The sequence below is a fragment of the Engystomops pustulosus genome, chromosome 6 (assembly GCF_040894005.1).
Source record: "Engystomops pustulosus chromosome 6, aEngPut4.maternal, whole genome shotgun sequence".
Taxonomy (NCBI): Eukaryota; Metazoa; Chordata; class Amphibia; order Anura; family Leptodactylidae; genus Engystomops; species Engystomops pustulosus.
In genome coordinates, this window is record NC_092416.1 from 167,408,570 (window position 1) to 167,421,016 (window position 12,447).

General features: G+C 44.9%; 1 protein-coding gene across 2 annotated transcripts in view; it reads right to left on the minus strand.

The window, feature by feature from the left end:
- TMC6 (transmembrane channel like 6) overlaps positions 1–12,447 on the minus strand; it is a 33,040-nt gene that overhangs the window by 18,451 nt on the left and 2,142 nt on the right. Inside the window, exons 2-3 of one of the 2 annotated variants that reach the window (XM_072112263.1) lie at positions 3,994–4,096; positions 114–214 (exon numbers count right to left, since the gene is read on the minus strand). In XM_072112263.1, coding sequence (XP_071968364.1) covers positions 114–214; positions 3,994–4,040 — 148 coding nt within the window. In that variant the 5' untranslated portion in view covers positions 4,041–4,096. Of the gene's footprint in view, positions 1–113; positions 215–3,993; positions 4,361–12,447 lie in introns of those variants that run through there. The other variant, XM_072112262.1, reaches the window with a different exon arrangement.

A 12,447-nucleotide genomic window follows, 5' to 3' on the forward strand; every position in this document is an offset into this window, starting at 1 on the left:
AGTAAACATATGTACATGATTCACAATATTTTGGATCTGCCCTGGTTCCCCTCATTACTATCCCTCCTTATGTGTAAGGCTCAAACATACACAGGGTATGATTTTGGGAATACCTGAATTGCGGCCGCGCGGTATGAGTTCCAGTAAGACGTCATTCTCCGCTTCTTCAATGACACTGCTGAAGGAATTGTGCACCTCCCGCTCGTCACAGGGACTACAGGGGGACACGGATAGGTCACAGGTTACACATCGCATTGTCACCGCTCCAACAATGCTCCATCATTACAAGTGCACAAAATGTATCACATTGTTATGCAACACTATAGGGATTGTAACAAGTTTGTCTGTTATCCCCTATACACTACATCAGAGAGGGTGAAACTTTTAGAGGCCGAGTGCTCAAACTACTAACAAAAAACCTACCTATTGATCACAAAGTGCTGACACAGCAATTTATTGCTCCGACAGAGCTGTTAATCGTATTGAGAAAACCTAATACTGTTTTAAGAAGGAGGGGAGATTCAGATTATCAGGCTCCCTTCCAGGCTCCCCTCGAGGCAGCAGCTCCAATGATATTCCAGCCCTGTCCTCCGCGCTCCCCCGGCAGTCTCACGTAGTAGCTTTGAAATGGCGCTGAATGCCGCAAGGTGGGGGCCTTGAGTCACTCACATAGGAGATCATTTTGGCGTTCCGCACCAGATGAAAGTTAAAAATGTTGTCTTTATTGATAATCCACAATAGTAAAAATATAACAGCACAAATAGACCAAAAGGCAGAGGAAAAAAACAAAAATGAGTCACTCAAACCCCTCGCTGGGGCGATGGCCTGGGTGCTATAGGTTTCCCACCAATGCACTCAATGATCCCATTTCCTCTACAGCATTTCCTTTATTTTGCCCAGGGACCGGCTGTGAGAATACATTTTCTCCAAGGACCGGTGGGTGGGTTTTTTCTGTTGTCTGGCCAAAAATGTATATTTGCGCACACCACCATAACTGCCCATGAACCTGGCTTATATTGTCCCATTTCCTGAAGAAGTCCCCCCCCCCCACTTATATTGTCTCCTTTTCTGTTTGATGCCTCCCCTGCTTCCATTGTTCTCTTTCCTGCAGCATGTTCCGCTCCAATGTCCCCTTTACTGTAGCTGCCCCCCCTCCTTCAATGGCCTCTTTCCTGCAGCATGCCCCCCTCCTTCAATGGCCTCTTTCCTGCAGCATGCCCCCCTCCTTCAATGGCCTCTTTCCTGCAGCATGCCCCCCTCCTGCAATGGCCTCTTTCCTGCAGCATGCCCCCTCCTGCAATGGCCTCTTTCCTGCAGCATGCCCCCCTCCTTCAATGGCCTCTTTCCTGCAGCATGCCCCCCTCCTTCAATGCCCTCTTTCCTGCCGCATGCCCCTTTCTTAAGCAGTATGTCCCCCATTCAATGCCCTCTTTCCTGCAGCATGCCCCCTCCTTCAATGGCCTCTTTCCTGCAGCATGCCCCCCTCCTTCAATGGCCTCTTTCCTGCAGCATGCCCCCCTCCTTCAATGGCCTCTTTCCTGCAGCATGCCCCCCTCCTGCAATGGCCTCTTTCCTGCAGCATGCCCCCCTCCTGCAATGGCCTCTTTCCTGCAGCATGCCCCCCTCCTTCAATGCCCTCTTTCCTGCCGCATGCCCCTTTCTTAAGCAGTATGTCCCCCATTCAATGCCCTCTTTCCTGCAGCATGCCCCCTCCTTCAATGGCCTCTTTCCTGCAGCATGCCCCCCTCCTTCAATGGCCTCTTTCCTGCAGCATGCCCCCCTCCTTCAATGGCCTCTTTCCTGCAGCATGCCCCCCTCATTCAATGCCCTCTTTCCTGCAGCATGCCCCCCTCCTTCAATGGCCTCTTTCCTGCAGCATGCCCCCCTCCTTCAATGGCCTCTTTCCTGCAGCATGCCCCCCTCCTGCAATGCCCTCTTTCCTGCAGCATGCCCCCCTCCTTCAATGGCCTCTTTCCTGCAGCATGCCCCCCTCCTGCAATGCCCTCTTTCCTGCAGCATGCCCCCCTCCTTCAATGGCCTCTTTCCTGCAGCATGCCCCCCTCCTGCAATGCCCTCTTTCCTGCAGCATGCCCTCCTCCTTCAATGCCCTCTTTCCTGCAGCATTCCCCCTCCTTCAATGCCCTTTCCTGCCGCATGCCCCTTTCTTAAGCAGTATGTCCCCCATTCAATGCCCGCTTTCCTGCAGCATGCCCCCTCCTTCAATGCCCTCTTTCCTGCACCATACCTCCCTCCTTCAATGCCCCCTTTCCTCATTGCAGCATACCCCCTCTCTCAATGTCCCCTTTCCCGGCCAAATAAAAATCCAATACTCACCTTTACCTTTTCCCCCCGCAGTTGCCTTCTGTTCTTTCACTTCTCTTCCACATTAATGCAAGGTTCTATTGTCAATAGAGCCGTGTATTAACCTGGAAGAGAAGTGAAATGGGAGAAGGCAGCTGCGGGGAAAAAGGTAAAGGTGAGTATTGGATTTTAAAATTTTTTACCATAGAGTTCAGCTGCGGCCCAGGACCAGGTGCTCCGCGGCTGGGTGGTTGGGGAACACTGCTCTAAAGAATGAAGCAGCAGCACGAGCACAGGAAATGCTGCTCCACTAATTTTCAGCTATCTCCAAGACTTTCCAATAAGATCCTGACCTGCTGCCCATTCAATTATTGAAAATACAGATTGCGTGTCCATTGGGCATATGTTCTGCTCGTGTTTTTGTTCTATGTCCGCAAAAGAAAAACTGAAGGTTTAACACTGGTTAGAAAAACACAACACAAGATTCTCAGCCTCATCAGTGCAGACCCATAGGGCGCCTTCCCACGTGGCGTTTTCGTTGCGTTTAAAAAAACCCGACGAAAACGCCACGTGACTACTATTGCCCATAGACTACTATTGCCTTCCGTGATCCGCATCAGTGAAAATATTATTCCACAGACAACGGATCCTTGGAAAAAAGAAAATAAACCCAATGTGGAAACATAGAAAACAATAGCTCTCTAAGGCCCCTTTCACACTTGCGTTTTTCACGCACGGTTTTTTTCAAGCACGTGCTTTTGACGCGCATTGAACTCTGACCCATTGTAATCAATGGGTCTTTTCAGACTTGCATTTTTTTTCAGCACACACGTGCGTTTAAATCTCGGCATGCTCTACTTTTGCACCATAAAACGCACCATACAAGTCTGTGGAGACGCATCAAAAACGCATCGCACTCTGAGACACACGCAAGTGCAATACGTTTTTCATGCATCAATTGCCATAGAAAAGATAGAGCTCAGTCCTGAACAAACTCTGACTGAAAACTGATTGCACTCTGATGCAAAATGTCAGTTTTTCACTGACCAAACCCTGATCGCTCCCTGATCAGACTCTGACGTGATCTGCAACGCAAGTGTGGAAGGGGCCTTAGACACAGTGAAAATCACTGAACCAGGGATGTGAAAAACAACGCCAATGTGAAAGATCCTTGAATAAGGGACAATGTTTTGCATGTGGAGAAGCCTCAGGGAAGTTATCTTCCAGCCACACTTTCAATGGCGGTTCTTTCGCCGAAACGGCGCCAATATCAATCACTCCACTTTTATTTCATCAATCAATGGAAACCAAATTCTATGTGTTTTGATTTGTTACAAGAAAGTGTTAGTGGTCCCATTCACAAAGCTGCTACGCCAATACGGACGCTAAGGGACCCCATGAAATCAATGGAGAAAACGAACGGGTCCGTTATTACCATGACAAAACGAAAACTGCTAAACAGACAGCAAAACACAGGTGTGAACTTCTGTGCAAATCTCGCCAGTACCAGCACAGATCCGGTATTACATATACGGATATTTGCGACACAAAGAATAAATGTTCATGTTAAATGCAAACACTTTCAGGGTTTTTTCTTCAAGCGACTAAACAAAGACGCCCTAAAGTGCGACAGCAGCAAGAGACGTATCAATACATCAATTCGCACTGACCTCACACCTGGCGGGCACTTACCTGTAGTCTTCCTGAACATCAGGAATGTCCACAAAGGTGACGGACATGACGAGACGCCTCCCCAGTCACAGGTACAGCCTGCTGAGCACAGCGCTGAGTACACCTAAGGGGAGGAGGTACAGGACATGGCTGAGGAAGTCAGGACTCAGGAAAAGTTGTAGAGAAATGACTCAGGAAGAGACTGCAATGAATGACACATGTCTGCAGCCCTGACCCTGCACAATGGGACAGCTGAATACAATACAGCCCTCAGCACACCCCCGCCCTACTCTTTGGTTTGATCCACCCCCCTCCAGGCATTGAGTCAAGCGCTACCATCCCATCTGTGAGGGGGGGGGTGGAAGATTCCTCAGGGCTTAGTTACACTATAGAAACTCCGCCCCCGCAACCTGTTCGGGCTTATATAGTAGCTGGGGTGTATCCACACAGTGCGGTAGCGCTCACTGCCTGGCAGCATGGCCGGTGCCCACAGCAGGTGGCACATGGTGCAGGGAGTGCAGTGACTGGGGAAGGGGGTCACGTGACCCGGGGAAGGCATGCGGAGTTTCAGGCACAGTTCACACTCTCACGTTTCTGTGGAGCCGGTTTATTACTGTGGGATTTTATAGAAACCATTTTTTTTCTAGTTCTGAAATTATTAATATTAGAATTTTTATTTAAATATTTTTTTTCCTCTGTGTTGTACAGCAACTTTTATCCATCCTGATAAACCAGGGACTCACAGATCCAGGCGCCGTGACTGTGGTAATCTAATCATATTTGTTATTCCTGCCCTCCTTCCTTCTAAAATCAACTTTTAAAGTTATGCTAATGAGCCAGAAGGGCTGTGGGGTGTTACAAGAGACCCTCCATGCTGCAGCTTCACAGGCTGTTACACTGTGCAGGAGCACTTACAGCAGACAGAGGGAGGGGGGAAGTGCTAAAAGAGGAGAGGTGAGACAGTGTAACTGCCTGTGAAGCACAGAGGGGCTGTGGAAACCACGGTAGCAGTTCTTGCTCATTAGCATAATTATAAAAATTGGTAGGAACATGGGCCCGCCTCTCCTGACAGAATTGGTGTAGCTGAGCAGTGTTTTTAGTCGCCTTGCTCGCATCAGCCTTTTCAGCTTTGCTCCTTTAGCCACTTTCTAACCAGTTTGGTGGTAGCTTCGGGTCATTGTCCATTTGGAGGACCCTCTTGCTCCCAAGTTTTTATTTTTACCTTCCTGGCTGATGTCCTGAGATGTTCTTCAGTATTTGCTACATAATGTTCTCTCCTTATGATCCATATATTGTGTTAAAGGACATCTACCACAGGATGATAGACTGTATGCAAATGAGCCTCAGGGGCTCCAGGCACCATTAACACCTATGGAGCCTGGAGCCCCTTAGGCTCATTTGCACAAAGTCCTTCATCCTTTAAGTGCACCTGTCCCCCCACCACATGATGCTGCCCCCTGTGTGTCACAGTTGGGATGATTTTCTCAGTCCCAGGCTTCTTCCTTTTCCCTTGAAACATAGTGATGGTCAGTAAGGTCAAATGGTTCCATTTTATTTTTATCAGACCTCGGGAGATGTTTCCAAAAATGAACATGTTTGTTCCTGTGAATTTGCAAACATGAGTGGATAATGACAGACTCTTACCATCCTCACAAGCTCTTTTGCTTTTGTTCTTGGATTGATATACACATTTAGGACAAAGCACATTCATCTCCTTCCTGGATGGTATGATGGCTTCTTTGTACTTGTGCATAATTCTTTGTACAGATAAACGAGGCACCTTCAGGAATCTGGAAATTGCACCCAAGGATGAACCAGAGTTGTGCAAGTCCACAATTCTGATCCTGATATCTTGACTTTCCCATGATGTTACACAAAGAAACATTGGGGGTCATTTACTAAGGGCCCGATTCGCGTTTTCCCGACGTGTTACCCGAATATTTCCGATTTGCGCCGATTTCCCCTGAATTGCCCCGGGATTTTGGCGCACGCGATCGGATTGTGGCGCATCGGCACTGGCATGCATGCGACGGAAAACGGGGGGCGTGGCCGAACGAAAACCCGACGGATTCGGAAAAACCGCCGCATTTAAAACAAAAAATCTGTCGTGGAGCTTGCACTTACCTTCACTCAGCCCGGCTCGGTGAACTCCAGCACGTTCTGATGCTTTTCAGCGCAGCAGCGCCACCTGGTGGACGTCGGAGGAACTACCTTAATAAATCCCAGCCGGACCCGAATCCAGCGCCGCTGGATCGCGATTGAACCGGGTAAGTAAATCTGCCCCAATGTGTTACAGGTGTGCCTTCAAATACACCCACAGGGACGTCTCTAATTAATTCAAATCAGAAGCTTCCAAAGATGTGACATCATCATATGGGCTGTCATAAATTGTTCAGACATAATAATCTTAGTGTCTGTAAACTTTTGACTTTGCAGAAAGTCATAAAAGTGCCTTAACACGTTTCCTCTCTCTTATTATTCTGGCATTTGGCACATATAAATAATTTTTGTTATCCTAAGTGACCTAAAACGGGAAAGGTCCATCCTAATTCATGTCAGATAATGATAAAAACATCATAGTTGTCTTTTTATATAGTGAATGGAAACTTCTGTTTCAGCTGTAAATATTTACTAGTAATAAATATACTGTACATGTAAATATACACACACATAAAGACAAGCAGGTCTGTTAGGCTCTCTACTGGCCAATGGCTAATCCTAGGCTGGAGAAGACGGCCTGGCTCCACCCATCTGACAGTAGGGAGGATGCAAATAATTGGGAATGGTGGTAGCTGGAGAATAAACGTTCCAACTCTGCTACAATCAGTGGCAATTATTAAAGGGCTCAGAGTTGGCGAAGGTGGTAAAGGTCCTGATTGACTAAGGGTAGGTCATCGATACCAAAAATATTCGGGGCCTCAGCTGCCGGCGCCCTCTCCTATGTCCGGTAAAACATGGATTGTCCTATGGATAAAGTCATCATGAACCTGGAAAAATAAAACATTTAAAGGGGTTGTCCACTTTCAGCAAATAATTGATAAGGTTATACAATTTTTCAATATACTTAACAATTCCTCACAGTTTTCTAGAGCTCTGCTTGCTGCCATTCTATAGGAAGCTTTTATATTTGCTTCCAGTCCCTAGAAATCTGACCATAGTCACACAAGTGCACGGCTCGTTATATCACACAGCTCTGATTATTCTCTGTGATAATAATGAGCCCTGCACCTGTGTGACATCACATGACCATGGACAGGTTTCTACCCACTGGAAGTAAACATAGAAGCTTTCTATAGCAGCACAGCAAGCAGAGATCTAGTAAACAGAATGAATTTATGCGGAAAGTATATTGGAAAACTTTTCCTTACACAAACCATATCAATTATTTGCTGAAAGTGGACGACCCCTTTAAGTACTTTCCTGTGTTTTCAAAGCTCAAACCTCTAAAAACTGCAGAAAAAAAGCAATAATGAAAAAAGCAGAAGTGGTCACAACCACCTTGGACTTTCTTCCGCTGTCACTGACCTCCTTGTTGCTGTACATTTACAAAGTGAGAAGAATGTAAAAAAATAAAAGCTTTTTTTTAACGATAATATTTCTGAAACATAAGCAGCCAGTGGTTTTAGGTAAGTAAATTAGATTCATTATAAGATCACATAGGAAAAAGTTGTTTACATCGGAATAATTCTCCCTGTAGCCTGCGGCAGAGCAGCTTCCTGGTGCAGTTTGCAGCCGCGCTGATGATTGACAGGATTATTAGTCCTTTCCATAAACTAATTATTGTCCTACCAAACACCAACCAACCGCCCCCCCCCCCCCCCCCCGAACTGTCTGATCCTGTCTGCTCTACACATAATCACCAGTGTATATCAACATTGTCACATGTTACAGCGGGGTCATTATACAGGAATGGGTTAATTCCATAGGAATAACAATGAAAAGCACCACAGGGGTCAGGGGAAGGGGCCGAAACTGACAATGGTGGGAAGAGAGTTGTGGAATTCTGAGAATTGTAGAATACAGAATGGATACATATATATATTCTCAGTACTACTGTATTTCACATTATTATGATAATTCTTTATTTACTAGGTCACCCATCCATATCCTGTATTGTAGGGTCAACCATCCTTATCTTGGATTATAGGGTCATCCCTCCATATCCTGTATTATAGGGTCATCCATCCATATTGTAGGGTCACCCCTTCATATTGCATTGTAGGGTAAACCCTTCATATCTTGTATTATAGGATCACTAATCAATATCTTGTTTTGTAGGGTCACCCATCCATACCCTGTATTATAGGGTCACCCCTCCATATCTTGTATTATAGGGTCACCCATCCTTATCTTGTATAATAGTGTAATACATCCATAATGTAGGGTCCATCGTATTGTAGGATCACCCCTTTATATATTATTGTAGGGTCAACCTTTCATATCTTGTATTATAGGGTCACCAATCAATATCTTGTTTTATAGGGTCACCCATCCATACCCTGTATTATAGGGTCACCCCTCCATATCTTGTATTATAGGGTCATCCATACATATCCCGTATTATAGGATCACCATTCATATCCTGTATTATAGGGTCATCCATACATATCCTTTATTATAGGATCACCATTCATATCCTGTATTATAGGGTCATCCATACATCTTGTATTATAGAGTCATCATTCATATCCTGTATTGTAGGGTCACCCCTCCATATCTTGTATTATAGGGTCACCATTCATATCTTGTATTATAGGGTCACCCCTACAATCCCTGTATTATAGCGTCACCCATCCATATCCTGTATTATAGGGTCACCCCTAGATATCTTGTATTATACGGTCACCCCTACATATCTTGTATTATAGGGTCATCGTTCATATCCTGTATTATAGGGTCAACCCTCCATATCTTCTATTACAGGGTCATCCATCCATATTCTCTATTATAGGCTCGCCATTCATATCTTGGATTATAGGGACATCATTCATATCCTGTATTACAGGGTCACCCCTCCATATCTTGTATTATAGGGTCATCCATCCATATTCTCTATTATAGGGTCATCATTCATATCTTGTATTATAGGGTCATCATTCATATTCTGTATTGTAGGATCACCCATCCATATCTTGTAGTACAGGGTCACCGTTGCATATGTGGTAGTATAGGATCAGCCCTCCATATCCTGTATTATAGGGCCACCCATCAATATCCAAAATATCAAACACCCCCTTAGTAGCAAATACAATTATAGTAAACAAAAGTCTCCGATCTGTTTTATGAGACTATTAGTATTTACCATCAGATTATTTTTTGTATCTTTTTTGACAATATCCGGGGTGTGGTGCAGTCATAAAACATCTGGCACAGGAAGTTGGCCAACAAGTTTTGTTTATCCTGAATCTGTGAGAAAAAAAACCCTACATGTGTCTGCAGAGTCTCCAGTATATGTATCATGTGCAGTGTAGTCAGAGGATGGAAGAGATTTTGCACAAACCTGTCCCACCTAGTACAGCTTTGTCTGCAAAGTTTAATTTCTTTGTTCTCCCTCGGGTGGCATAGTAGACATCCTCATTCAGTGTTAACCTCCTGTGTATGTATCCCAGACACGTTGCTCCCCCATTACACAGCTGCTCCTAGAAGTTTCTATCGATACCAGAGCAGCAGGGCCTACTAATTCTCATGCCCATATCGGCCGTAGTCCTGTATTATGAGGGAGATGCCACACGGGGCATTTTTGACTGCTTACCATGCGTTTACCATTTTGGTAAACGGTCAAAAACGGATGTGTTTTAAAAACGCATGCGTTTTCAAACGGACTGAAAATGCATGCTTTAAAACAGACCAAAAATGGGACGTGCGGCAACGCCTTTAGGCTATATTCACACTAACGCAGGTCCGCCATACCGTAGCACAGCGGGCAGACGTTAGCGCCCAGGAGAGGAGGAGGGGATGAGCGCCGTTCACCCCGCCCCTCTCCATAGTGATATATGGCACATGGCGCCACATTCCGGAGAAAGATTGGACATGTCCTATCTTACTTTCCGGCACGGTGCTGCACACATGCGGCACCGTACCGCTCCATAGGGCGTTGTGTGCCCATTGCCGTCTATGGGGGACGTATATATGGAGCATATACATCGGCCGTATATACGTCCCCCATATGGCAGTGTGAATGTAGCCGATATATATAGAGGTGGTCCTAGATAGTGACAACCACTCCAAAAAAATCCTCAGGGAACCAAGTATATTTGGTGCAGATCTGAATGGGGTCCTGTTGAGCATAACTAAACATTTAAGATTTGTCGCAGAAACGGGTGAACTTTTTGCGACCCAAGGCACTTGTAAACTCTTCTTAACGTGAATAAGAAGAAGTAAAAAAATAAAATACTCCGGCAGCTCCAGGAAGCTGTGACATGCGCCGGGCAGCTGCTCCGCTGACATCCTATGTTTCTTGCCCAAACTCGTCTTTTCGTTTTTGCATTTACATATGTGAGAAGGAATGTGTCATGTTCTCTCTTCTTTTCACATACTTCGCCTACGTAATTAGCTCATCGCATAATATTGATAACAGCCATAAAGTTGTGAATGTCTTGCTCCATAGGGGTGGATTGGGGGGGCAACAGTTATGTATACTGTATATACAGGCAGTCCCCAGGTTACGTACAAGATAGGGTCTGGAGGTTTGTTCTTAAGTTGAATTTGTATGTAAGTCGAAACTGTATATTTTATAATTGTAGATCCAGACAAAAAAAAAAATGGCCCCAGTGACAATTGCAATTTAAACATTTTTTGCTGTAATGGGACCAAGGGTTATCAATAAAGCTTCATTACAGACATCTTACAGCTGATCATTGCAGCCTGGGACTATAGTAAAGCATCCAGAGAGCTTCACCAGAGGTCAGAGGGGTCTGTCTGTAACTATGAGTTGTCTGTAAGTCGGGTGTCCTTAAGTAGGGGACCGCCTGTAGTTGGTCTACAAATCAGCAAATCGATTGATTCATAGATGTTTAATAAATCGGCTTTACGGCACTAAGTCAAATTCTAATTTCTTCTTATTGGCTTTGAGGGAAACGATGTTGCTCTAATTTGCTAGCAACATAAACATAGTTCTTCTTTATCGACAGAATTTTTCATTTGTGTAAGTGTTAGATTTCCTTAAATTGGTTTTCTTAATAATAATTCCTTTATTTATATAGTGCATACAGATTACACAGCGCTGCACGGAGTTTACCAAAGCAGTCCCTGTCCCCTTAGGGCTCACAATCTACTCAACCTACCACTATGTTTTGGAGTGTGGGAGGAAACCGGAGGACCCAGAGGAAACCCACACAAACACGGAGAGAACATACAAACTCTTAGCAGATGTTGACCTGGATGGGACTTGAACTGAGGTCCCCAGTGCTGCAAGGCTGCAATGCTAACCACTGACCCACTGTCCTTAAATTGGTTATATGCCGATTTCCAGAAGAACTGAATCAACGTCACTTTGGGACAATTCGATTAAAACCCCAAAACTTTTGAAAAATTTGGTGAAGCTTCAGTGAATTGGATCTTTAATGATTTACTAAAACGTAGCTAGTAGGTTTAGGCTCTAATACCTTATGGGCTACTAGGGTCTATAATCTAGAAGCTGATGAAGGGCTCCCAAAATGTTACTAAACCGCAATAACAGAGCTTGACCACTGATTCCCACACTGGAGGGGTTTAGAATCAGCTGATCTCTGGTGGTCCTAAGTGTCGCACTCCCACCGGCCTGTGATCCATGAGATATCCATAAATATAAGCTGGAAAACCCTTAGGACCTCTGGTCGGTGGATTCTGCGATCATTAGATTTGTGGTCCTGACCTGGTTCTTCTCACTCTACGACCATCATGGGCAGAAGGTTCTGTAGAGCATCAGGAAGGGATTCTCACTGCTGCTCCATACATTGTGCATAGGGCTGTTTCTCACAACCTCGTAGAAATCGATGGCCTATTCTAAGACAGGGATCTCTCTATAAGGGAGTCTACCAGCGGTTTTTACCTTAGAAAGCTGTAGACAATGTTAGGAATTGGCCCTGAGATCTGAGTTACCATAACTTTGTGTATGTAGTTAGTAGCAGCAGGACTGTGAATGAATGTATATTTCAGGGTTGTAGCTGTACTTGGAACAACTGAGGGAGTGTCCTTACACTGTTGTGTTTGCTCTTTCTAATCAAACTACTCCTCAGCCCCTGCCCTCAGCTGTAATATCTAACCAGAAGCTTGATATTGCAAGAGGGGAGGTAGTGCTGTGTTCAGTGAAGGGATCTTGCATATCAGTGCTTCAAGTCCAGCTACAATCCTGCAATATAAATACATTTTCACTGTCCTATTGCTACTAACACAGATGCACAACAATATACTTATAAAAATCTTATATCTATAGTTACTGCTGGTAGATTCAATTACAAATTTTATTTACATATAACATTTAGAGGCTTTGATAAT